General features: G+C 41.7%; 4 protein-coding genes across 18 annotated transcripts; 1 reads left to right on the forward strand and 3 right to left on the reverse strand.

Annotated features, from left to right (window-relative positions):
- Positions 1–11,042, reverse strand: LOC146582345 (uncharacterized). Of its 11 annotated transcripts, XM_085295525.1 has the most exons (9): positions 10,408–10,828; positions 10,100–10,148; positions 9,282–9,668; positions 8,915–9,042; positions 8,206–8,266; positions 6,724–6,753; positions 3,102–3,220; positions 2,834–2,951; positions 9–2,703 (listed from the first exon to the last, which is right to left on the reverse strand). In XM_085295525.1, the coding sequence occupies exons 3-9, from the start codon at positions 9,604–9,606 to the stop codon at positions 1,730–1,732; spliced, it is 1,755 nt and encodes a 584-aa protein (XP_085151651.1). In that variant the 5' UTR covers positions 9,607–9,668; positions 10,100–10,148; positions 10,408–10,828; the 3' UTR covers positions 9–1,729. The 11 variants fall into 11 exon arrangements, with proteins under 11 accessions (XP_085151715.1, XP_085151696.1, XP_085151651.1 ...); XM_085295533.1 differs by lacking the exons at positions 10,100–10,148; positions 10,408–10,828 and adding an exon at positions 10,976–11,042; XM_085295508.1 differs by lacking the exons at positions 10,100–10,148; positions 10,408–10,828 and adding an exon at positions 10,879–11,006.
- Positions 10,933–26,522, forward strand: LOC146582346 (uncharacterized). 4 transcript variants are annotated; one of them, XM_085295482.1, is made up of 5 exons: positions 10,933–11,044; positions 21,939–22,272; positions 23,395–23,696; positions 24,286–24,397; positions 24,534–26,522. In XM_085295482.1, the coding sequence occupies exons 2-5, from the start codon at positions 21,960–21,962 to the stop codon at positions 25,559–25,561; spliced, it is 1,755 nt and encodes a 584-aa protein (XP_085151608.1). In that variant the 5' UTR covers positions 10,933–11,044; positions 21,939–21,959; the 3' UTR covers positions 25,562–26,522. The 4 variants fall into 4 exon arrangements, with proteins under 4 accessions (XP_085151608.1, XP_085151600.1, XP_085151595.1 ...); XM_085295474.1 differs by lacking the exon at positions 10,933–11,044 and adding an exon at positions 20,283–20,633; XM_085295469.1 differs by lacking the exon at positions 10,933–11,044 and adding an exon at positions 21,287–21,502 and having other exon boundaries at positions 24,534–26,520.
- mif (macrophage migration inhibitory factor) lies at positions 12,265–13,704 on the reverse strand. Its single transcript, XM_085295622.1, has 3 exons — positions 13,513–13,704; positions 12,670–12,842; positions 12,265–12,525 (listed from the first exon to the last, which is right to left on the reverse strand). The coding sequence occupies exons 1-3, from the start codon at positions 13,618–13,620 to the stop codon at positions 12,459–12,461; spliced, it is 348 nt and encodes a 115-aa protein (XP_085151748.1). The 5' UTR covers positions 13,621–13,704; the 3' UTR covers positions 12,265–12,458.
- Positions 17,981–20,733, reverse strand: LOC146582348 (uncharacterized). 2 transcript variants are annotated; one of them, XM_085295601.1, is made up of 4 exons: positions 20,591–20,733; positions 19,536–19,678; positions 18,672–18,836; positions 17,981–18,594 (listed from the first exon to the last, which is right to left on the reverse strand). In XM_085295601.1, exons 2-4 carry the CDS (start codon positions 19,584–19,586, stop codon positions 18,427–18,429), a joined length of 384 nt encoding a protein of 127 aa, XP_085151727.1. In that variant the 5' UTR covers positions 19,587–19,678; positions 20,591–20,733; the 3' UTR covers positions 17,981–18,426. The 2 variants fall into 2 exon arrangements, with proteins under 2 accessions (XP_085151727.1, XP_085151733.1); XM_085295607.1 differs by having other exon boundaries at positions 19,801–20,710.
- Positions 26,523–27,381: the final 859 nt, after the last annotated feature.

Here is a 27,381-nt window from a genome sequence, read left to right on the forward strand (position 1 = left end):
CAGGATTTCTTTTCGTTTCACAACTGTGAGCACAAAACCCAGAGGGAGACACGGACACAGGTGACCTTTTGGGGGATGGGAGGTCACTGAATGTAATCTTTCCATGAGCAAAGCAAGGACTCAGCTGCCTGGGGAATACATACATACACAGAGGTCAGCCAGGCATCACTCAGCTCCTGAGATGAGACACGAACAAATATCCCATCAACCTCCACATAACCTACACACTTGAGGCATTTTTAGGCTTGTGCGTAAGAAGACATGCTTGAGGTTAAAGTTATTTAAGTTTGTGTTATTAGAACTAAATTCTGTCTTTTTTGCAGCCCTAAGCTACATGAAAGAGGCAGTAACTCAGAGAATATTTCATACCAACTTCGAGTTTTAATGGATTCTGATTTAACTTAAATAATTAAGAGTGAAAAATACTTTTTAACATTTTACATAGAATGAGACATCTGGGTTCTGTATCCACTCACTTCCACAATTAGGAAGTAACTTTTTCAGGAACTATATGGAGAGAAGAAAACACACACGGGGACTTATTATGGTGTTGTTCATAAAAGCATATGCAAATATAGTTTTATGAAAGGCTCAAAATCTTTCAGCACATCTTTTGAAGATATGGACTGGAGTAAAAATAGAATGGCCCCCCTGACAATAATTAAACTGCTGTTTTTGCACACTTTTAAAGCCAAACGGCTAAAGAGAAATTGGGTCTTGAGCACCTAAACCCAGTAGCTGAGGTACTCTCGTTTAGATTTTGCCTAACAAGCACAGCTTGAGAGATGGCACGATGACACAAGTGCGTGCATCAGGGAAAAAGATCTGAAATATAGGGCAACACTATCAAAATGTGCAAAGCTGTCCAAAGCTGTTTCTATAACTCTTTTGTGTGTTGGCACTGCCCCCTAGAGTCTGACAAAGACTTGTGCAGCGAAACTAAAACCAAACTCTGAAGTGAAGTGATTTTTCAGGCTTAGGAGAAATACAAGTTAATGCATAACTACGGTGTTTAATTTCACTTTGCAAAAACAAGATGAAAGGAAAGTACAGTTTTTTAATATCATGATTATGGACTTGTTGAAGGAACACATTTCCATTTTTTTCACAATACATTCAACTTAATGGTTTGAGGAGATAGGCAGTACAGGACAAATGTGAAGAAACAGATGTGCTATCCTACCTCTGCATGCCACATGTCCTAAGCTAATACCAACTAGTCTTTCTTTATTCGCTTTACAAAAAATATTATTATTATTATTTTGGAGTTTTGTCACATTAAATAATGAAAAGGTGCTTGGATTCATTTACCAACTGTCCACATTCAGGGAAGAACATCACTGGAAGATAAAGTCAGCCTGGAGAATCATTATTATTACATTTTTCACATCAGCAGCCAATGTTTCTTATTCTTGGAAAATCACATCTACTCATTTACAATACAGCAAAATAAGAAGCTTTCTTTTTGCGGGACCCAAAATTATAAGTCAAAACTGAAAAAAACATTTAGAAACTAACTTTGATTCTGTGGGTCAATAAATGCAGCTTAAACTTTGGATAATTAATTTAACACTTGTCTCAAAACAGAAACAAATAAAAGAAAAAAATGAAGTATTTTAAACTATTTTAAGTGCTCACTAATACAGGCAACCTTCAAAGAAGTTTTTAGATTTTACTGTGCAAATGAAATTCAAAGTGCAGATCCATTTTTTTAATTTAAAAAATCTTTTTAAATGGGATTTGGGACTATGTCAGGCTCCTGCTGGTTATCCATATAGTAGGGATCTCCTTGGTGGACTCTGTGATTGTGCACCCTAAGGTTTCCCCTGTGGGCAAATCTCTTTCCGCACTCTGTGCAAGCAAAGGGCCTCTTCCCCATGTGAACGTCCCGTTGGTGCGCTCTCAGGTTCCCGCTGCGGGCGAAACGTTTACCACACTGAGCACAGCCAAAAGGCCGCTCCCCTGTATGTGTGCGAGTGTGCACAGTGAGCTCAGAGGGAGTGAGGAAGCTCTTTTCACAAAACTGACAGGGATGCAGTCTGACTCCTGTGTGGCGCAAAAGGTGTCTGCGCTGGTGGGAGGGGTACGTAAAACACTTTGTGCAGTATGGGCAGGTGTAAGGTCGGCCGTTCCCTCCACTTGAAGCTGGATTGTGGCTAAGAGCGTTTGTGTGTCGTAAAGTGAGCAGCTGTGTATTAGACTGGGGTCGGAGAGGGTCTCTGTTTCCAAAATTTGTGACTCGCCGGGTGTTATTCATGGAGGCTCTCCCACCCCTTTCGTCTCTTGGTCTCCATAGTGACTCACCAGGTGGGGCTTGGGATTGATCCTGCTGGGCCCCCCTCTCTGCATTCTGGTTGGAGTTCTGGTTCTCAGGCTCCTGGTCCAGAAATGGGAAAGAGTTGTCATCATCTTCGTTACTGGTCTCATCTGAGCCAAAACCAGGCCTGAAGCAGGGCGCATCTGTGCCAGAGCTGCTGCTAGCTGCACCAGTGCAGCTGGTTGTGTCTGCCTGTAGGTTCTCCAGACTGGACACCCCACCTCGGGTGGTGTCCAACCCAGGTAACCACTCACCTGGTTGAGCTAGGCTAGGGTCAGGTCTGGGGGAGCAGCGCCCACTCTGGGAGATGGAGAGAAATGGGGCAGAGGCTTGATCCTGAAGGGGTCTGTGGTCTGCACCACGACTGCTCTGATCCCAGTGAGATACTGCAAAGAAATATGGAAGAAAAAAAACACCCACAATTTAGCTACTTTCAGCCTTCTCACTATTATTCTCGCTTTGATTATTTATTCTCATAGCTTCTCTTGTTTTAGCAATAGATTGTGACTTAGTTACATTTTGTCTTAGCTTGTGTAGCAGTCAGGGCATCAATCTGCATCTCGTCCCCAGCTGCGAGGCTTCTCTCTGGCGCTTGGGCTGTGAAAGACCCCAGGCCAGGCCGTGACCCAGCACGCTGAATTGAAAAAGTAAAATGTAGCTATAAGACTTAGAAAAGGCAGGGAAAGTTTAGCAGGTGAATGTTAAGAAGTCATAAAGACTTAATTGCTGCAGTTTAATAAAACAGGCAACTTCTGAATGACACAGAGGCAGGGGAGGGTCTGACCTCGTGCTTTACTGAAGCTCCATCCTGACCTTTGACCTCCTCCTTCAGTTTACCAAGGCTCTGGCTGACTCCTTCTACTGGGTCAGAATGAGAAGAGACATCTTTTCCCATATTCAGTCCTGTGCGAGAGAACTGTAATTTGTAACCATCTCTGGCACTAATTCAGTAGGTAATAGGTCTACATAATGATGAACACAACAGGTTCAATGGAGCTGATAACGGGATGAGCAGGTATAGATATGATGACGATGACCTGACGATGACCAAATTGAGTTGTTCATGAACCAGCTTGAATCAAAGACAGCTGTAATACCTGATCCTGTCAGGGTCTGTTGCCTCAAGCTGCCCTCTCTGTCTCCTGAGGACATCTCTCCTTCCTCGCTCCCTCCACCCTTTGCCTTCTGCCTCCTCTCCACTTTCTCCAGCTTACACCGGAGGATGGAGAGCTCCTCGGTTTTCTGCGCCAGCTCCGCCTGCTGTTCACACAGGCTGCTCTCAAAGATCTTGGCTATCTCGCACACAGCTGCTGCCAGCAGTGAGTCCATGACGGTGGCCAGCTGAGCATGGAAAGCGCTCCTCACAGACTCCATTGTCCTTTGTTTTGTGGATGCTGTTTTAATGACAACAGCTGGTTGCCACTGCTGTCTTCTTCTGTGGTTTGCCTCCAGAGGGAGTAGACGGACGACGTGGCTACCGCTATACACTCTGCCGTGGCATCTATGAACTGCCATGAGATGCTGCCATACTAAACAGCCAATTTACAGCATTACGCCATCAGACATTTATAACAGCTGCCAGCATTTATAACTCGATATCTACAATGTGTACTGCTTCATAGTAATGTTATAATAATCACAAAAACTCCTATATGGTTTATCACTTAAGCTACTGCTAGTGTTACACACGATGATGGCAAGCAATATGCTGTAACGTAAAAAGCCAGTTTGTATGGAAGAAGAGTATAAACATAGTTAACTTCAGTCTAGCGTTGAGAAACTGGCTGTGACCAGGCAAGGCGTTCAGTGCCGTTACACCGAGCTAGCTAACGTTACCTCCGGTTAACGTGTAAACACGGGAGCCAATCAAGCGTAGCCTTTACTATTCAACCCTGAAGCTCACAGCACAACTGAAGAAGAAACGACCAAAAGCACAGGACCGTAATGGCCGACAGTAGTCGGTGGGAAAATATCTTCACTGAGCATTAAAACAACACTCAATGTAGTTTTTCTTGAGCTAGCAGGTTGGTAACTGCGACGTGATCACCGCCGCAAGTCTCGCGATAACAAGGCTAAATGGTTCAGAGCACATTCATTTGTATTCATCGAAAATCCCTATTGCTGCAATTTGAATCTTCTATAAATTCATATTAAATACATAAATGACAAAAGGTATAAAATAGGGGTTTTATTTAAAAGTGACAACGATTCAATCTAGCAATTACAGTCCGGTTACAAAGAAAAAGTATAACGGGCTTGTAAGATCACCTATTACATATAGGTTAAAAAGAAAAACCCACACGACCAAAATAAAAACACATATTTGGTTTGGAGCAGATAAAAAGGTAAAACACATTCATATTTTTGTAAACTTGGACAAAAAAAAACAAAAAACAGTGAACAAACGTACAAAATATATTTAGAACTGTATAAAAATTGCAAAGGTATCAAAACCTCAGAACAATGAAATGTTTTCAGATATAAAACAAGTTGAACCTTTAGAATAACTGATTTTTTCCAGTAAATACAGTCAACATGAAAAGCTCAAGCACTCAAGCACATCAGGCAATTTGGGATGATGTGAAAGGTCAAGTCGTGCGATTTCTCAAATTCCTGTTGACAAAAACAGGACAAGCTAAACACAAAACACCAAGAATGGCATTTAGCTCAAGTTATAAACAAGAACAAGAGGGTAAGCCTTTAAAATAGAGTTTAGCAAGCAGGGATCCATGTATCTTTCAGTATCCATTACCACAACTACTGCAGTCACTATTATGGTCAAAGTGCAAGTCTGCTTTAAGGTAATGTTGGTTTTACAGAACTTTTGAAGTACAGAACTATCCCAATTTATGAGGTATTTAATATATTTAAAACAAACCCAAACAAAACCAAAAACATCTTTAGAAGTATTTAGACTGAAATTCCTGAGGGTTAGTATACATTTGCACTAGCTTGAACCACTGCTTAAACCCCAAAATGTATTTTCATGTTATTAGTGAAAAAACGTTTTAGGTGGATTAAAAAAACTGTAACTCTTAGTTTAGTGACATTTCTTCATACCAATTTGTTGATAGCATACATCACCTGATTGTGGATTATTATGTTTTATGTATTGTTTTAAAATATGCCAGAGATGAAAGACAATCATGTAATTGTATTAAACAAAAACAAACAAACAGTACAGTTTAACTTAAAGCCACCAGAGACAAAATTCAGTGTTTCAATGTCCACAGTGGTACTAGAGGAGTCCTTTGGTTTAGTCCTCTAATTTTTACATTTAGACACATGCTTGTCATAAACTTCTTGTGAGGGTAATTGTTTCCCACACTTCTTGCACTGGATAGCTGCCGGTGGAGAGTGGCACTTCTTTTTGTGCACGTAAAGCTGCGCATTAGTACGAAACATCACAGGACACCTGTCGCATTTTAGGGGTTTCTCTCCTGTGTGGATGCGATAGTGTTCAATCAAGATTATTTTGCTCCTCAACACCTTGTGACAGGATAAGCACATGAAGCCACGATTGTGCCGCACGCCCATTGTTTGCCATCTGGAGCTTTTCTTTGACTGAAGCCTTTCTTTGTTTTGCACAATTTCCTCACTCGTGTGTTTGCGGGGAGAAACTGAACCCCCTGTGTTCTCTTCGATCTCTTCTAAAGGTTTGGTCCAATATAGGTCTCCATTTATTTCCGTGTTTTGGTCGTTGTGTCTTTTCACCATGTGCAATCTGAGTGACTGAGCAATGCGGAACGTCTTTTGACAAATGCTGCATGAATACGGCTTTTCACCAGTATGAATCCGCATGTGCTCTATTAGCTTGAACCGAAAATCAAATGACTTGCTGCAGTGCGTGCAGGGGTACCTTCCCGCGTTTTTATTTCCCTCCTTATTGTTGTTGCTGCTTGAGGAACGGGTGCGCTCTTCACTGACGGCCTGTTTTTTGCTTGCCGTACGGTTTTCTCTTTTATCAGCTGGTTTGCCTTCAGAGCTGGCTGCCAACAATTTCTTGAGTTTTGCACAATTACGTTTATGATGTCTCAGTGTGCTCGGAAATGGGAAGATTTTCTTGCAGCCTCGACACGTCTTGTGTGATCGTACGTGCACATCTCGGCCAAATTCTGTATCGAAAACTTTTTTGCAAATCTTGCAGGAGTAAGCATTTTTGCTGCCACTTTCCATTGTTTCATGTTCTTTGGACGTGGACTCAGTTGATGCAGTTTTTCTTTCCCCTCTTCTGCTCTTCACTTCATTTTCTTGCTTTTGTCCTGTTAATTTTCTCCTCCTTCGTCTATGATGTCCCAAAGCAATTAGGTCCGGATATTCCTCTTTGATGTCATGGAGTAACAGTTTCACATCATTTTTAATGTTCTGAAACCAATGATCATGTGCTGGAAATCTTTTGTCCTTACCTGTTTTTTTGCTCTCTATTAAATTTGAAACTGTGAAGAAAAACATGGAAAAAATATTTAACATAACATGAATGTTATATGCCAAACTGTGCATTTGCATTTTGAAATAAACTAATGCAAACATTTAACTGATATCACAAGCTGAGCACTGAATAAGCAAATATGAAGGGGAAAATGGTGATATTTCTTACACTTTCTTATTCCTAGATCAGCCAGATTGCAGACTGGTAATACACATCCACATGAAGAGCTGCAGCTTAAATTTTATAAGGGAAGGCTTACTTGGGAAGGCTTTGTGATTTATTAGTACACACAAGTATATTTGGAGACTTATTTGAGCATTTTTTTTAAGAAAGCAGCTTAAAGTATCTTTTATTTTAGCATACAATTGGTTCTATTTAGTGTAAACAACAATCCCATTGTTTTACAAGCATTAATACAGGATCCTAAAACTTGGAACCTTCTTGTACTTTTTGATCTTAAATCAAAAGCACATGCAAGCAAACCTAAATTTGAATTCTGTTTTTATATAAATTCTTTTCTCTCAGACCATTCAACCCCACAGGGCTGCATCTGAGACAGTAAAATCTAAAACTCTCTTATGCACATCTACATATCAAATTAATGAACAAGCAATTTGAATCCATCAAATTCTAATCAGTCTTAATGACAGAGCTGTGATACCCAGCTAACTTACAGACAACATTTTTGCCTATTTTCCATCCTTACTTCAAATAGGTTGAACTTTATAACAACACAGCAGCTCTTTTTAAGTCTTAATGACCAAACATCTTTAAACCCACGCAAACTCAAATTGCTGCTTTGTCTTTAGGAGATGTGTTACTTTCAGCTTGTATTATGTACTTAACATCTTCACCTTTTCTCTGTAAAATCAGTTGCCCTGATGTCAGTAGACTGGTTCGCATTTCTTACTGGTCACACTCTGTCAACACCCACCCTTTCATGTGAACACGCTGATAGCTAGATTGTGCCAACTTCTTTAGTTGACAAGCACCTTCATGTGACTGCTTAGCTTGATTGCCCAGGTTGGGCACATTGGATTTTCTTTGTATTGCACACCCCAGTTCACTGTTGTGACACGTCTCTGCTCTTGAGAGTTGCACCAAGTTATAGGGCCACTCCAACCAGATCCAACAATAGATGGGGAACCGGTTCACATGCTGCTACACTGAGCTCAGTGAGGGTGCAGATCAGAAAAATAATAGTATTTCAAGTATGGGGCAGTTCCAGTTCAACCTCAGGATGACAGATTCACTGAAGAGACAGCTAATCATGCTGCTCCATTAATTGGCACAAGTAATTAGGCAAAATTAAATATCTGCTGAGTAGAAAACTATAAACAGATCTGATGATTCACTGAAACTTTTGCTCACAACACCCACCAACAATATTATCACATGGAAAACAGAGGCACGCTGTCACTTCTGGCATGAAATAGTAAATGAAAGAATTAAGACTCACTTCTACTGGATCTCCTGGCACTCTTTCTTCTCTGGTTCAAGTCAATGTCACAGCGAACTCCCTAAAATATAGATATACATATAGATGATAATCTCCAAAGACTAACAGGGCAATTTACAAGTAAACGAAATGCTCATGGAGCTGTGTTTGCATAAAGAGACAAACATCATCTGAAGAATTTGTTTCTTTTAGTTTTCAGCTAAAGTAAATAAGTAAAGTAAATAGATGTAACAGAACAGAAGAGTGCAGTAAACATTTTAATTTTTTATCAAGTCATTAGGAGCCACAACATCTTAGGTGAACTTGCACAATTTCAGTATGCATTTGTAAATTTCGGTTTGATTTAAAGGTTTAGCTATTGTTTATATTAGTTTCATTTTTAAAAATGTGTTTTCACCACTTAGTGAAAGTAATAATAATGCACCAGTGTGCATTGCATGCCACCTCATATGATTATTAAATACAATTAGTCAATCAAAAACATTTGATAACCAAACAAATTTGTAAATTCTCATCTTACAAACTATGTAGCTGTATACACATCATTGCACTCCTAAATTTCAGTTTTCTGTGAAACGTTGTAAGCGAGCCTCAAGTCGTCACAAAACGAAGATGTTTTTTTTCCTCTTCTGAAAACATAAAAGTCAAGTTGCAGATTTCTCTGGTGGTTAAGGATGCTACATCCACAGTTCTACCTTCAACTACATACCTCATCCTTGGGGATTGTAATATGACACAGAGGTATGGACAACGCCCGTAGTCGTACACTGGGACACACAACTTCATCTGGTTTGGTCACTGTCTCGTAGCCCAGAGGAGAACACCAGTCATCGGGTACTGCACAAACCAATGCACGAAAATTGCAAACATGCTTAAAGTTAAGCCAGGCAACTGTTTTACTGAGTAAAAATAATCTTGCAACAGTCTACCAAGATTAAATCAAATAATCAATTATGATCAACTCTGCACACGCACTCCACCACTGCCCTGGAGGTTATAAACAGTAACACCTATTTGTTCATAAATGTCACTTAGTCATAATGTAGTCAAAGAAGTAACTACATTTAAAATTATACCTTCAAAATCAATCTCAGGGACCTCAGAAGACTGTCCTGGAGTTTCAGTGACAACTTCAACCTCTGTTTGCGACGGATTCGTCTGGATTTGATTCGTCTTTACCTGTCTTCCTCTTGCATCCTCAAGTTCTTTCAGCTTTAGCTCTGCTGTCTGTAGCTTTATTTTAAGTTGGGTGACCTCTTGTCCTTTCTGTGCCAGCTCCATTTGATTGTCATACAATGTGTTTTCAAAAATCTTCATTATCTCAAACACGGCTCTCCTCGAAATAGATTCCATAGCTGTGGTCAGCTGGGCCTTGAACCCTCTTGTTAGAATGTCAGACATCTTTGAAAGCGACTTGCAGATATCCTAGTATCATAAATTTGTGTGTGGTGGTAGCTTCACTCCTAAACACAGGGATTAGAGATGAAGTTAGGTATTCTTACAAGCTTTACATTAATTATGACAGCAATTTAAAGTGTATATTTGCTGATAAAGTCTCCTCTCTGCCCCATAACTTTCCACCTAATGTTATGGCGCTAAATACATAAAAGAGTATTTAGGTGGAAATGATAAGTAGGTCTGGACTTAGAACAGGACTTACAAACAGCAAATATACACGTTTTTATTCCCTTATTCCCATCTGGTAGAGCAACTATCATTCATAACCTGATTTAGTTAAAAAATACTTTTTTTAAAAAATATCACTGGTGGATGTATTTTTAGGTTGTTTATTTTATTCATGTTTACATTTATTCCATTAATCTGTATGGAAACCATCACATGTTGCAACAGAAAGGTTTAAACTGCATTTATTTTAGCATGCAAGTTTAGTTACCTAGTAAGACAAGTAGTTCACTCTCCCGTATTTCCTTAAGGAAAAAAAACTGAACAAAAACAGCAGTAAAAACCTAACCCAGACGGTTAACTACATTTGATCACCATTCATAAACAGCTATTCGTAAACCACTTCATTTTTACTATAAGCCATGGTGATAGATTAAAACCCCGGTTCAAAATTAACGTCGAACAGACGAATAATCACTATTACAACGTGCATGCGTCATTTTATCTCAAATATAACCACTTCAGAGAGGCTACTGTTAACACATGGCGGGTTATTTCCTTATCTATCCAAATACCTACAGTGCGGCACAGTGAAACTCCTTCGAGGCTTGACTTTCTGAACTTCGCCTTCAACCCAGAAATTTGCTAGACTAGAACTAAAGAAGGAACCCGATTATGGCGCCTAGATACCAAAATCGTGTCTTAAATTGGTTTTGCGTTAGCTAATGTACATAAACCTAACATATTCAGCCGCCATTTCGCTCAAGAGAAGAAGAAGGAAACGGGTACGTCACTGCTACGTCGGTTTATAGTAGAAAAAAAACCCAAAGTAATCATGGATTTATTAAAACGCTCAATATTTTTGAAGCAAGTGAAAATTAAATACATAAATATACAGTTAATAACAGACAGATATTTTCCGTTCGCAATATTTATATTTTCTCGCCATCTTTGGTATCAAACGTAGCGGCTACCATGGCAACCATCTAATACAGCACGAGCCGGTCTATTCGTCTGCTACATACAACACTAACCTGCTTCTTTTTTTACCTGCATGCGAGAGAAGCTGTTTTTCTGTACCTGAACTACTGAATTGAACCAATTAGGGACAGCAAAGACACTGAAAAACACAAGGCCACAGCTTAACCTGATATTTCCTGACTGAACTTTTCCCGCCGCGCAGTGATATGACGTTTCCTCCCGTCACGAATTTCCGGTAGGAGTTCGTGACATTTATTATTTGTACATTTATTTATTTTTAATAGTTTTGTGTTTCGTATCCATTTCAAAAAGTGTTTTGACTAATATTTGGCTTTTAATTTTAACCTGGCATTCCGCGCTTTTGACAGTTTTTAAGAGGCGATATATAAACTGAATTATTATTATTAATATTATTATTATTATGAGAATGCAAAGCATCAAGCTGTGTGGAGATATTTTAACCATGCTTGAAGAATTCACAGATAAGCCCCAAAATAACCGCTAGACAAAGTTAAATACAATCCAAAACCTGAGAAAATTAAACCCTTTCATGAATGCCTGATCCCCAAATTAATGATTTATTTTCTCTTTCTGCAATATTCAGTTTGAAATACAGAAAAGGAAGCAGACTGTGCAGGTTTACAGTGTCATCACTGACGAAATATTTACTTCACAAACTCTTTGTACAACTGAGTATTGTTGATGACAAAGTCTATCCATTTATGACCAGAGTATACCCATCTTCTGTTGTCTGCTTCCAGCAGGATTATGTGCCATGTCACAATCATCTCAAACTAGTTTCTTGATTGTGACAGTTAGAGATTCTCGTCATGAATGCAAATCTCACAAATATGCACCGTGTGATGATACGTCAACATGGGCCAAAATCTCTGATGTTTCCGGCACAGTGTTGAATCTATGCTACGGAAGATTAAAGCAAATCTTGCCCAGCCAAAACGTTGCATAGATTTTTGTAGAGCTACAGCAGACTGAACAATCTACACTTGTATGCACAGCCTGAAAACAGCTTAATTGTCATGCTTGGGTACATGGATATATACAGTTAATGGCTTGGCTCCTAAGGCCTGATGATGAACACTTCAAAGTGAGTTTTGTATGAATCCGTGTATTTCAATAATACTTAATATGTATCCTGACAATATACCTGATACTTGACCAGGCACAATGACAAGGACAACTTGCTTAGCTCATTAATGGACAACATTTTCAGAGCATTAACACTCAGTAGCAATTAGTTTACAGTGATAGTTTCAAATGGGATAAACAACAATTAACAGATGGCTTGTCTTTCACTATCATGCAATCGTAATATTTCCCCTGTGCCGTCCACATAGTGTTCCAGTCAAAGTAAGATTCCATCACAGCTCCCTGACTGCTCTAACACATACCTGTCAGGATCCTTTTTCATTGAAAACAAAGGAAAACAGAAAATCATTTATGGTTTATAGGATTTGCTTTATTGCATTTAAATGGGAAAGTTATAGTGCAATGCTAAAGAGTCTGGATAAGTGCTTTTAAGGTAGTCAGTATTTCTACAAGTGGATCACCAATTGTCTTCAACTCATCATTTAGTCAGTTCTAAGTTCCTGTAGGAAAATTCTGGAATGATCTTTTTTTTGACCTCCATTTCAGCCAAAGGTTGTGCTGTTCCAGGCCACATTGGCTGCTTCCATGTCCATAAAGTTAATATACATCCTGAAATACACAAGAGAGAAGGAAAAATAGGTCAATGAGAGTAGACACTGACAGCCAGACGGGGGTGGGGATTGCTTCTGTAACCATGTTACTTTCACTCATCAAATTATTAAAAATGTGCTGGTTAAAGTGTGTCTTTGGTACCTTTCAGGAGAGATGCCCAGGTGTTTGTTGAGCAGTCCACACAGCAGTTTAGAGTATTGCCTGTTGGCAGCACCACTGATCTTGCCAATGCTGTAGAGGAAGCAGAGTGCGCAGGGGTCTCCCTTCCCTCCAAACATCATCATTTGGTCAGGGTTGATGTGCACAGATACGTACTGGTGTGTACAAGACAGAAGCACAAAACGGTGCAAACAAATTTTAAAACAATTAACCAGTGAAGGCTGTGGATTTTTGAAAAGTTACCAATATCTTCATTTATTTTCCATTTCTGTACACAAGTAGAGAATCTCTATAATATATTTTAACATTGTCGCCTATGTAGCACTTAATTAAGCACTTAATTACAGTCTAATAAAGAAACCATAGAATCGTCTGATTATAATTCAATAACATGATGACTCATGTTATTGAATTATATTTATATATATATTTATTTTATTTTATTTTATTCTCATCATTGATGAGAATAAAATGTCTGTCTCCTTTAATGTTGACTATTTATGAGTAGGTTACTTGATTATAAGAGTATTAATGTGACGTAATGAAGCGCCATCCAGATATTCTTATGGCCAAGCTTGCATTTGAAGCGGGTGAGTGATCCAACTCCACCGATCAATGATCTCCCAGCGCTGGCAGTCTACACACTGTCTGCATAATTACACAAGACAAAGCCAGCCTAGTTTACCGAGTGGAGCTCTATATAATATGCTTTCATCAGAGAAGTTAAATCTAAAAATGCGGAATTAAAGGGGACAGCCATTGATTGATAGTTATGACGTACAATCGCGTGAGGGTAGGTGGAAGAATGAGCGCGTGCCGGCCTACCTGTGCAGGTTTTCCCATAGCTTTGGCCAGCTCCTCTGTAGCCTCGGACAGGAGAGCTGCCGGTACATCACCTCTGGCAACATTGGTGTTCACTACAAACATCGGCATTATTGCAACGCTTCTCTCCCTCAAGGTGCAGCCGCTGGTATTCTTCGCCTTCCTGCTTCTTCTTCTTCTTCTTCTGGTTGTAGGGTTGGCAACTAGCTTGTAGACGCATTACCGCCACCTACCAGACTTAAGTGTTTCACAATTACAAAAGTCGCTAATGGCCCTGCATTAATAGCAACACATATTTAAACAACTTCGGCCTCTTACAACTCACTATGGGCCTTTTCCTTCTTCACCTCTCTCATTGAGATTTAATTCAATTTTATTTACATAGCGCCATATTATAACAGTTGCCTTAAGGCACTTTATATTGTACGGTATAGAGAAACCAAAGACAACCCCAACAATCATATGAACCGCTTTGAGCAAATACTTTGGAGACAGTGGGAAGGAAAATCTCCCTTTTAACAGGAAGAATTCTCCGATAAAACCCGGCTCAGGAAGGGGGAAGGAGGAATGGGGTGGGAGGAGGAAGAGAAGACAAAGACACGATGTGGAAGAGAGCCAGAAAAACTAGTTCATGCATTTATTATTTCTCAACTGGACTACTGTAATACATTATTATCAGGATGTCCTTAAAAGAAAAAGGTGAAAATCTATGCTATGCCTTCTAATGATATTGCCCAAGGGTAGAGTTGGATGTTCAGAGGACTGGAGGAGCCAGGGATCAAACCACCAACCTTCCAATCAGTGGGTAACCTGCTCTACCTCCTGAGTTACAGCCGTCTGGCTGCAGGTTAAAGACTTTTTTTTGTCTCTGTCTTGGTCTCCTCGCGACTTTGTCTTAGTCTTGACTCGGTCTTGGTCTTGTCTTGGTCTCGATACCCTCTGGTCTTGGTATTGTCTTGGTCTTGGTTTAGGTGGTCTTGATTACAAGTCTACCTAAGGGAAGCATGTGTGATGCAATTGGAATTGGTCCTAGCACCCTAAAACCCTGTGGAACTCCATAATTAAACTTACTGTGTGAAGAGGACTCCCCATTTACATGAACAAACTGGAGTCTATTAGATATATATGATTGAAATCACTGCCGCGCAGTACCTATAATACCTGCAGCAAGCTCTAATCGCTATAATAAAATATATGATCACTGCTGCACTGAGGTCTAGTAGGACAAGCACAGATTTGTCCACTGTCAGAGACCATAAGCAGATCATTTGTAACCTTCATTAAAACTGTTCCTGTACTGTGATGAACTCTGAAACCTGACTGAAACTCTTCAAATGAACCAAATAGGCTATATGCCTTGTCTCCCATCCGTCCGTCCATCCGTTCACTTCCGCTTATCCTTTTCAGGGTCGCGGGGGGGCGCTGGAGCCTATCCCAGCTGTCATAGGGCGAGAGGCAGGGTACACCCTGGACAGGTCGCCAGTCTGTCGCAAGGCTAACACACAGGGACAGACAACCATTCGCACTCACATTCATTTGCACATTCACACCTAGTGACAATTTGGGTTATCCAATTAACCTATCCCCACAAGCTGCATGTCTTTGGACGGTGGGAGGAAGCCGGAGTACCCGGAGAGAACCCACGCAGACACGGGGAGAACATGCCTTGTCTCCCAGTTCTTCTAAATCTTTGTGACTATCCCACTTTTTCCTTGCTAACCTTTTCCTTTGAATTCTTTCCTGTATTTCCTCATTCCACCACCAAGCCTCTTTATCCTCTTTTCTCTGTCCAGAGGATCAAACGCATTCTTCAACATTTCCCTCAGCACTATAGCTGTACTTTCACAGTCATCTTAAGTGTCTTAACGCTTCCTTAATACTCAGAGCCTGGCTCAACTTTTTCCTGAACTCTGTGCAACAGTCTTCCTTCTTCCGCTCCCACCAGTTAATCCATGGCTCTGCCTTCACTCGTATCCAAAGCCATTTTACAGACTACTATTGAATGGTGTCTAGCTACATTCTCCCCTGCCACCACCTTACAGTCTCCCGATTTAATTGAGATTGCACCTTTTGGATGTGCTTAGCTTCCTCCAATCTTATACATCAGCTAATGTTCCTTGCTCTCCTTAAAGGAGGCACAGGCATTTCCATCCTTTTCAGAAAAACCCCCACTAGCATCTGTCCTTTTGCATTTCTCTTCTTATCACCATACCTACCCCAACCCTCCTTATCACCTCTGCTTCCACTGAAGTCTACTCTCTCCATCCTGTGGAACACTTTCTAATGCTTCATCGAACTTACTCCTTCTCCTCTGAAATTTTGCACCATCTTTCCAGCTGGGGGGAATCGTAGTTATTTTTAGGGTTTTTTCCTGCAGTTTCAGACTCGTAGGCAGCTTAAGAAATCTTCTGTCTATATCTCAGGTTTTCATGAAGAAATAATCTAATCAAACTGACCTCCTTAAGTATTTACTTTCAAGAATATTGCTCCATGAAATCTAGAAGAATGTATCACTTGCATGTCTACAAACACAGAATTCCACTTATTTGCTCCATGCTAAAATTTGTCTATGGGTTTTCTTCTGTATGTGTCTTAGATTCGGTCCTTTTGTGTGGCACTTCATTACTGTCATGTTCTGATTTTAGGCACATCAGACACCAGTGAAATTCTCAAAAAAATGGGCACCCTTATCCTTCTCCACAGATCTGTCAGTGTCGATTTAAAAATATCTTGCATGTCTCCTCTTTCCACATCGATAAAACTCAAGTACTAAATGAATGCTTTATTATTTCTTTACCTGAGCTGCAGTCAGTCAATTTCTATTTTCATGTCCACATTGTGACTGAAGGCCATAACAAAGCTGTATGAAAATAGCCAGTTGTCACACGTTCCCATGCTTCTTGCCACTCGATCCCCTCCTAACACTTGACTTCTTTCTTCCTTCTCATTTCCAGGGTATCTTTAAGGTTGGTTTTGATGAGTCTTTGTCTCCATGACCTCTGAACTTCAACAAGTAATGTTCTAGCAGCTGTTTCCTCCACACAGTGGCATCTATCCTGTTTCAGCTTGAAGCACGCGCGCGCACACACACACACACACACACACACACTACTAATGATCTTACAGCCCTGAGAGATATGAGATCCCAAGTCTGGACAATATCCAATCCTGCAAGAAGTGCTTTTGATGCAGATCCATAAACCACACTCTCATACTCAAGATCTAATTAGGGCAGCAATATCTGCACTCCATTCTGCTCCTAAAATACATAATGTTTATAACATTTTCTCATTTATCTGCATCACTCTGTGTGTATATAGCAACTTTCCATGTCACCATGCGCTTGCAGGTGAGCATCAAATTGATGTGCTTTCTTTCTTGTTAAGAACATTATCTGTGTTTGTTTCCACAAAAATTTGATCTCCAATTTCAGTGCTGCTAAGTGATGACAGACTCTTATCCCTCTGTCAAAGGATATGATTTAAGATTATTTTCCAAAAATCCTTATTTCTGCATTATCATTATTATTATTATTACTATTATTATGCTAGTCTTATTTTTAAATTTAGGCAAACTGATTTACAAATGTATTTTCAAACAATGAAACAATTAAAACCCTTTAAAGTGACATGAACATGAACATGAAAAACTTTAGTATTCTACTATGCTAACTTTGTCGTTTTTTTCTGCAACTGGTAATGCAATTGTATACGCACTTCTGTCTTAAAACTACTAAACTATGAACAGAGGTGGGAAGTAACTAAGTACAAATACTTCGTTACTGTACACTCCCTACATTTTTAAAGAAATATCCGCACATCTGCTACTACTACTTCTACTACTTACATTTTCTAACAGACTCTTACATTTGGTTCATCTATAGCGTTTATACTCGGGAGTTAAAAGTCGGTGGAAGGAGTGCATGTGTTTTTGTTTGCGATACTTCAGAAACTGTCTAGCGCTACAGAAGAGGAGACAGCATGAAGGGAGTTACGTTTTTATTAAGTAGTAATTTTAAATCCAACTTTTCTGTCAGCTGTGTGCATTTTGCAGCACAGTCTGTTGCTAGTTAAAGTACACTCAGAAAAATAAAGGTGCCAACTGGAACCAAAAGTGGTTCTTTAGACTGATGCCATAGACGAACCTTTTTTGGTGCCACAAAGAACCTTTCAAACAATGGTTCTTTGAAGAACCATTTCTTTCAGTGGTTCATTGAAGAACCTTTAAAGGTGCCCCAAAGAACCATCAAGAAATGGTTCTTTGGGGCACCTTTAATGGTTTTTCAAAGAACCTTTTTAAAAATGGTTCTTTAAAGAACCATTTTTAAAAAGGTCCTTCAAATGGTTCTTTAAAAGAACCATTTTAAAGAACCTTTTTTGAGTGGTTCTTTAAAAAAACCATTTTAAATCTTTCAAAATAAAATGCATCATAAATTGAATTTGAGTAGGGCAAAATAAATACTAGCACAGCATAGACATATATTAATGGTTTATTGTCATTTTGTAGTTACCAAAAGACAAAAAGGCATTTTAACCCTCAGCACAACATCACTACTAATACATGTCACATATTAGTGTTTTAAACAGTAATAATTAAATATATTTGCTATACTATAAATAAATATATATAAATACTATAGCTACAGATAACACAACAAATAATACATGTATTGTTTAATTAATAAAACATCAGAAAGTGATAAAACACATTAGAAATAGCAATAGCTTCATAACAGACCAATAAATCAACACATTTTCATCAGCAGATGTTTGCATGTTCAGTAAAAATATTTCAACAAGTTTATGATTAAAATGATCAATGAACTTCAGCCTTACGCTATGTAATGTACGTTTCATGTTGTACTCATGGTCCTTTGTTAGTTCAGTTTAGGATAATGTCTCTGACGTATGTATCATATCAAATATATGTCATATCAAAACAAGCCCACACCTGCAGTTGTTTCAGTTTTTCACTGGTGTTTCCTGTCAGCTGGTCAACCTCACTCAGGCAGACATCCATATCAGCCAACCAAACGACAAGTTCCTCCCTTTGTGCTTCAAACCCCTCCCACTCTGAGACAAGGAGCTGAAAGAGAGAGAAAAGAGTCAATTATAAAGAAGAGAGAGAAGTGAAACCCTCCTCAGAAGGTCTGACTCGCATACCTGCAGTTGACCTGTGATGGACTCCTGTTTGGCGTTCACGTCATCCCTCGTTGTTGCCAACAGCCGAGTCTGCAGGGTGCCCTGGAAGAGCTGAGTTAATGTTCGACTCGTCCTGGTCAGGCTCTCCAGCTGGATGACCCGAGGTCTCCCCTCTCGCCGCTGCCTCTGAACACAGAAACACAAATTGCATCTGAAGCAGGAGGTGCAGATTTTTTGCTATTCTTTTCTAAATCCAGGCTAGATCACGTGGAGGTATTTGGAAAACTTTTTTGGCCAGTGGACGACTGTTGTCTTGCAGAAAGTCAAATCAAACATATGTGATACACAATTAATTCACAAGAACACATTATAAAAAATAAGTCCAGTTCTTGCCTGATTTCAAGTGAAATCTGCATCAAAACAGGGTGACAGAAGTAAAACGAGAGCACAAAGCCTCACTTTGTACAAGCCTGCTATTACAGTTCTCCTCTATGCAGACGACTTTCCTGTTTTCAAGGCACAACTTGGATCTGCTGTACGAATCTTATGAATACACACTAAATGAAACAATAGTGTGCATGACTCCAGATTCTGATCCCTCATCCTAATATGGTCCCAACATAGCAACAGCAAGAAAGCAAATGTTGAGGCTTCAAAATACAAAGTCCATAAACCAATGGCTGACGTGGGTTTTATCATAAGGGTGATAAATATACAGATTTCAGTCTGTCTTAGAGATTTGATGTTCATTTACCTGCAGATGCACTATACATACCTGCTCCATGGTTTTTCACAACATTTTGCACATCACTATTTAATACAGGAAGTAGGTGAACTAAAACAAGTCATCTTTCTTTGTGAGAGGACCATATTAATGAAACAAACCTCATCATAGGGAGCCCTAAAGATGCTCCTGCTGCTTCTCTTCCTCCTCATCCTAAGCTTCCTTCTCCTTGTCCTCGCCTTCCATCCAATTGTAATTCAACCTAATTGTGTTTCTCCCCCTCCTCTTCCTCATTTTGTTGGAGCTGTGAACACAATTAATGTGAATCTGGATTAATTTGTGCAAACAAGAAAAATCTACAGCTTTTTGGTCAGAGGTGCTCTTGTGATTTAAGCCGGGTAGAGTAGATTTATCTGTTGATGCTACCTGCTTCAGCTCTGGCTGCTGAGTGATATTTACACCCTGGCTGGATTACAAACTTTAACCATGTGCTGAACTTTGGCCCAGCGTTGATACCTCTTGTTAGTATAACGACCTCTTCTTAGCTTGTATGTATGATGGTGGATAAATGAAATATAAAAAAAAATTAACTATATTACAAAAGAACATCTATCTTGGAAACATCAAATGACCGGAGCATAACTTGTCAACTAGTCCGAAACTAAGTTATGCAGGAACAGTCAAAGACACCTTCTCATGTCACATTTCTATTCATTTCTATATAATTTGATTAGACAATAAAGAGTTATCTAATCGAATTATTCATTCAAAACTCTTATGCATAGCTGCATTTTATACAGCTCATACAGAATTCAAAGTACAGGTTCATGTGAGTATTTAATGTACGGCTCAGATCTACAGAATTTCAGAGTTTCTAGAGCAGACACAGAGCTCACGCCACAACAGGCTTCAGGCGCCATTTTAGTGACTTTAACAATATATTAAATTTTAATTTCGGTCTAGCTGACATTAGGTTATGTACGCAGCACGCAATTGAACCACATATTTTAGAAGCCAAAGGTTCAAATTAGCTGGGAGCAGCTTCACTTAATTATAACAGTGGTTTTGTTAGGAAAACAGTTGGATACTAAATTGCGCTGACATCAACGGCTAACGTATCTAGCTAATCGCTACTGTTAGCACAACATTAACAGCAAGCTACAATGACGAGTAACAAAAACAAAACAGTAATAAGGTTTTAATGAAAATGTTTTACCTTTTCCAACAGTCCCAGAATCCACAGCTTCAAAGTCCAGCAGGTACTGAAGACTGTTATCCGTTTCGCTGTCACCGTCCGTGAGGATTTGTATATAATATGCTGTAATAAATTATGTATATTTGTTTTGTCCTGCAAAACAAGCTAAGCTGTACTAACTTTGTGTTATTCAAATGTTGCATGAAAATACTGGGTAGTTTTGTCCACGATAAACAGGTTCGTTTGCATTAATGTGGTGAATTCACAGCAAAGCTCTGTGTTGGATTGGTGCACAGTGCCTGTGGTGTTCATGGTCAGGCTTAGGTTGCATCAAGTTGCAGAGATGAATTTGCATTTAAGCTGATGATGTTCAGGCTCATTAGCTGAATTCCAACTTTATAAGCAAAAAGTTGTTTCAGTAGCCTACTTCAACTTTTACTGGAGTATTTTTTAACCTACTGCTCAACTTCTGCTTAAGTAAATAAAGTCTGTACTGTCGCCACCCCTGACTGTGAAATTGAGAAGAAAACGTGTGCAATCATGTGACAAATGGGTCGTGCTAAAAACAATAATATCAAGCGGAAGCTCTTCTGTATCCTTATATCTTTAAAAAATCATCACCACTGCTGAAATTATTATATAAAAAGTGGCTTGTGAAACCTGAGTGCTTGGTATTTCCAGGGTGCGGCTGCTCTTGAGTGTAGCGTAATTACGGTACCGGGCATGCGTAGTGTTCTCAAGAATTAAAAGCAGTGCTGGATGAGGCGAGAAGGGAACTGGCAGGGAGAGAGAGAGGGCAGAAGTTGGATGGCGCTATCCTTTGTCGCCGTATTTCGGCACACAAACAGCTGCCGAGCGTCTCCGTGATCCGTGAAATTACACCTTTGCCGCTGTTTCACGCCGTGGTGGCTCCTCGGTGTCATCCGACAAATGGTGCGTATTCAGGGCTAAACTAGCCAGTCTGCTAGCACTTTCCAACGTTACGGAGAGGCTGCTGCTCCAGCTGTACTTTAACATTAATGCACGCACAGAAGCATTATAAGTTTACTAACAAGCCGGGCTGACGGGGGTTGTGATTTTGGCGTCGATTAACCAGCATCGCCGCCTTGGCACTGCACAGATTAACCGGGCAGGTATAGTCTTTAATTAAGTTGTAATAGAGGCGGAATGACCGTGATGCTATTCACGGAGCCCTGTCTCATTTCACTGCCGTAATCATTTAGGTTTATTTTTTAGCAGCAGGTTAGCCAGTAAAGTTAACCAACAGCTGCTATGGGGGAGAGTTGATCACACGATCGAAAACTTTTGCGATCATAGCAGGAAAGCTGTGTTACACCTGATCACGAACTGTGTGTGAAACCGTCATCAGATCTGCAGCCCTGCGGACAGGATGATGGAAGAATCGGTGACCACATTTGAGACGCATCTGACCGCCGTCATGGACAGCCTGATCCGTGCCTCGGTGTGCGAGATCACCAAACTCTTCCAGGAGACAGTGAACGACTACCTGGTGGAGCTGTCCCTCAACAGGAAGGAGAACGAGGCTCTCAAACTGCGGCTGAGGCTCACAGAGAGCAAACTGAGAACCGAGCGCAAGTACGGCATGGGCTGGGCTGCCAACCGCCGCAACGCCGGGCTGGTGGCGGCAGCAGCACCGGTGGAGGAAGCTGGAGGCCGGCAGAAGCGAAAACTTGACGTGACTCGTAAGTATTTGCTGTGTGTGGCGACTTGGAGCTTTTCTTCCTGTTTACCTTTAGTTTGCATGATGTATACAGTTCAATGGCAGCTTATCAGCACATCCTGCAGTATTTCCCTATGATTGTGGCTTTAACGTGAATAACAATGTGAATGCTATGCAGTCTAGGTGCAGTTTATGTGAAGACGCACTTGTTTTGTTGGAAAACCATCTGGCAAGAGCTGATCTCTCCCTCCCTCCTCCTTCCTCACCCCCCTTCCTCCTCCGCCTCCTCTTCATGATCGCTCTCCCTCTGTCCTTCACCTCCCCCTCTCCTCTCTCCACTGCATTCTGTCCCTCCTACTCCTTTCGCTCTTTCTGCATTTGCTCACTCCCTCCTTTCCTCTCTTCCTGCCTGGTTCCTCTCCCTCCCACCTCCTTCACTTCTCCCCGTCTCCCTCCAACTCTACCTCCTCCCCTTCCCGCTCCTCTTCTCCTCACACCCTCTTCTCCTTTTCTTATTCTCCCTGCCCCCACCTCCTTCTGCTCTGCTCTCTCTCTACTTCATCACGTTGAACACACACACACTCCCCCTCTCCTCTCCTGCTTCTCACCACCTCCACCACCCTCCATAATTACACACTCCCTCTCCACTTCTCCTCTCTCTCTCTTCCTATCTCATCTTTTTCAACTCTCCATCCTACTTTTATCTTTTTCTCCTTCACCGTGCCCTCCTTCTTTCCTCCTCTTCCTCCTGCCCCTCTTTTGACCCCCACCAACTCCACTTCTTCCTCTCCTCTCCGCCTCTCTCTCACTCCTCGCTGTCACATGTTTCCGCTCTCTTGTCTGTCCTTCCACGCCCCCTCTCCTCAACTCGTTCATCATGCTCACTCCTCCTCCGCCGCCTGCTCCCATTGCTCTCACTCCTGTTCCCGTCTGCATCTCCAATCCCCTCATCCTCCTCCTCTTCCTCGTCTCCCACTTCTCCACCCTCTTCTCTCCTTCATCTCTCCCTCCCCTGGCCTTCCAATCACATCCTCCCACCTATCTCTCTCCCCCTCATATTTCATTTGCTGTTCTTCCTGCTTCTCCCCCTCCCCTTCACTTTCTCCTTCCTCTCACCTCCTTCACCACCCTCCCTTCTCCACAGGAGGCAAGTCAAAAAAAGGCCCAGCAGCAGCCTATGGCAAAGCGTGGCCTGGAGGTGTGTGGGAGGAAGGAGGAGGAGGAGGTGGTGGCGGTGCTGGTGGTGGTGGAGGAGGAGGAGGAGGAAGTGGAGCAACTGTGGGCATGGTAGCAGGAGCGGGAGGAAGAGGGGGGAAGGAGGCCAAAGATATGTACCTCATCCAGTTCCCCCGGGATGAAGAAGACGAGGGAGGGATGGTGGAGGAAGAGGAAAGGGAGGGCAGCCTCAGCGGTGAGGGGGAGGAGAAGGCCAACATCAAAGAGGAGGTGAGGGAGACAGGCTTTCTCAGAGGAGGAGTAGGAGGAGAAAGTGGCACAGCATCTCTGCTCTGCTCTGCAGCTTCATAAACACTGAGAGAGCATGTAGACACAGACAGACAATAATAATACAGAAAGAGTTTTGCTCAAATTCTTCTTCTATCAGATCACTGCAGAGATATAGTGGATAAAGTGAAGCCTATTGATTTGATATTTAGCTTCCAGAGGAGCCAGGAGTGGGGCTCTTCATATCTCATGCACAGCAAGCTTTTAGGGAGAAACACTACTGTTAGAAAAGCTTTCCACCACATCACCAAGTGGCAGGACGCTGATCCACTCTTCATTTCTCTTCTGGATTTGAATATTCAAACCATGCATAATGTGCATAAATTTGCCTCCCTGCTCTGTGAAGTCTTTCACCGCTTGAAAGGAGTCCTTCACCTAGCTGTATCTTTATTTCAGGTGCATTGTAAACATATCATGTGGAAATTTAACAAGCTTTTTTAGAACAAGAGTAAATTTAATAGTGAATGTCTCATTGTACCTGGACTCAGTCGATTACCCAGTACAGTAGCTCTCTTTCTGCTTCTCTATGCAGTTGGCCCAAACAGAGGGTTATCAGCCTGCCTCTCTCCGACTAATCAAGGAGGCTTTGAAGATGCATCCGCCCAACCAGAACCTCCACGCTGGCTCCAGAACCCCGAGTGAAGGTAATGAGCCCAGGACTCACTGAGTGAGGGAGGGCAAGTTAGAGAAAATGTTCAGAGACCAGTACTTGAAGGAAAACGGAAATGATTGCCCAAACCAGCTCGTTCACTCTCTCCTCCTCCTTCTGTTTCTGCTCAGGAGATCTGTCAGACCGTCCCCCGACTCTTCATCCAGGGGAGAGTGAAGAGGAGAACTGGAAGGTGGGCTCTGCAGAACCATCAGAGGGAGGAATGACCATGGATGAGCTGAGGGGCCTGGAGTCTGCGTTAAGGGCCGAAAGAGGCCGCGAGCAGGCTTCTCAACATGACTCAGAAGTGGTTTGTGGGTCCGAGATCAGCTTGGCCCCTAAGTACATTGGTCTCGATGGAATGGAGCAGGATGGAGAGCTGGAGCCTCAGCCACCCACTCTGCACAAAGAGGACCAGATAGGACAAGGCAGGGTGAAGGAGGGCGAGAGGTTGGGAGTGGCTGGGGATGTGGAGCTGAGGTTAGGCTGGTCAAAGAAGTTAAGAGAGAGCGACTCAGCTGCGGTCATGCCTGTAGAGGATGTGGTGGAGCACGGAGAGTCGGAGCATCCGCCCCACCTATCTGCTCCGGGGAGCGTCTGGGAGAGCGCCGGGGAAGAGGAGGGCGGCGGGGACCTGCTCCACTTCTGCCCACAATGTGGAGGAGGCTTCACTTTGGAAGCCGAGCTGGAGGAGCACCCGTGTCCACTAGGTGGCGCCCATTTACAGAGCAGCGGAGCAGAGGACAGTCTTTTCCCTTGCGCTCACTGCGGCAACACGTTCAGCCACGCCTGGGCTCTGAAGAACCACGAGTGCGCCTGCGCCGCCGAGCGGCCGCACTGCTGCGAGATCTGTGGGAAGCGTTTTACACACTCACGGTCGCTGGAGCGCCATCATCTGGTGCACACGGGTGAGAGGCCGCACCGTTGCCAGCACTGTGGACGCAGCTTTAGTCGCCTTGGTAATTTGGAACGGCACCAGCGGATTCACACAGGTGAACGTCCATACGGCTGTGAAGCATGCGGCAAGCGCTTCAGCCGTGTGGAGTACCTAAAGAGACACCAACTCATACACAACAGCGAAAAGGCAACACTCCAGTGCTCCAACTGTGGAAGGGGCTTTAGTGATGTGGAGCAACTGAAGAACCATCAGTGCTTTTAGAGGCTTCACAAGAAACTCAGTTTAGGGAAAGAACAGTGGTTTTTTTTTTAAGTTTTTTTTATGGTTGTGGTAGAATTTAGCTGATGAATGTGACTGTTACAATCTCATGTCTTTCCCTGTGATTATCTTTAAGATAACAAAGCACATACATGGCAGACTTTGGTCGAGTAAACAATGAAGGCACATTTTAAAAAGCTGGCAGGAAGGACTGGTTGGTGTTTTTGTGTTGAAAGAGAAATAAAGTCAGTCTCTGCCATCTAGCCATTTTAACTGGAAGTATTATTATTTGTATGTACGTGCACAGCCAGGACTTATTTATAATGATGAATACATCGTTCATTCATACCTCTTTATCAGTACGTTAAAGCTGATGGCCTTGTTTTCTTTTTTGGATGACATAATTGACAGTTTGGTATTTTGTATGTTTGTGTTTTCGTCACATTGCTAGAAAATAAACATCTTAATTCATGAGGAAAAGTTTCGAGTTAGTGAATAATACGCCATAAAGCTTTTTTGTGTGACTACCTTCATCATAAATTTTAATTTTCAGCCATCGCTAGGCAACATTGTCATTACACATTCATTCAAGGACTAAAAAATTTGCTGTTCAAAGAGCTGCTGCTTTTTCAGAACTTCTTGTTAATGATGGCTATCAAATGGAGATGCTCGCCAGCCACTTTATTAGGTACACCTGTTCAGCTACTTGTTAATGCATGTGTCTAGTCAGCTGACTGGATGCATTCATGCATGTCAAGACAACAAATTCGAACCAAGCATCAGAAATGGGAAGAAAGATTTAAGTGACTTTAAACGTGGCGTGGTTGTTGTTGTTGTCATGTGGGCTTGTTTGAGTATTTCAGAAGCTGTTTATCTACTTGGATTTTCCCACACACAACCATCTCGAACTATCTTGTCAATATGGACCAAACCCTCTGACGAGTGTTTCCAGCATCTCCCCACAAAGTTGATTCTGTTCATCTGGACGTAGCGGTTTCTGTGAGAGAAACATTTCATCACTCATCCAAGTGATGTCTTCGGTCTCAGCTGACTTCTGTTTCTGATGATTTCTATTTAGTCAACTGAGACTGAAAAAGCCACTTGAATAAGTGAGGAAGCGTTTCTCCCATGGAATAGAAACAGAATCAACTTTCTGGGATTTCCTTACCCAGATGATCAACACTTTCCAGCACCTTGTTGACTCTATGACAGGAAGAGTTAAGGCAAAAGGCAATCTATTAGCAAGGTGAAGTGGTAGGTGAGGGTAGATTGATGTTTTCCCTCATGATCGCCCACTCTACAGCTAAGTCCTGATATTAGAAAGGTGGTGAACCTAATTCGCAAAGTCCTCTCCACTCTCAGGATTATTTCTGTTCTTCCCAAAGCAGCATGATGTGTGTCGAGGGGAAAAGATCTCCAAGTCAGGAAGTTCATATTTGAAGAAAGAGCAAAGTAGACCATCTGTGCTCACTAACGACAGCCCTGCTTGTCATCTATCCAGCCCACTTCAGGCTGGTTCTGACGGGATCTTCAACTTACCTCGTACCAGATGACTCAAGGGCCGAGTGCTGGAGTTCTACCCACAGTGTAATCATGTTTCTCAGGGTGTCGATGGCCTCGCAGCTTTTCTAGTGCAGCATGGGAGTGAGAGGGCCCTCAGTTTGAATAGACCTGCTTTTATCCTCAAACGCTGCTTGGCTTTCCGTCACATTTTAGAAAATGCGTGTTGGGAAGAGCTTCACGTATTAATCTGGCTGAAAAAAAATGTTTCATCTTTATGACAAAGCTGTTCATTACTGCCTGCATGCAGGCTGCAGTCATGC

The sequence above is a fragment of the Mchenga conophoros genome, linkage group LG2 (assembly GCF_057382185.1).
Source record: "Mchenga conophoros isolate Kocher_MC1m ecotype Shallow Benthic linkage group LG2, M_conophoros_male_GT1.1, whole genome shotgun sequence".
NCBI lineage: Eukaryota > Metazoa > Chordata > Actinopteri > Cichliformes > Cichlidae > Mchenga > Mchenga conophoros.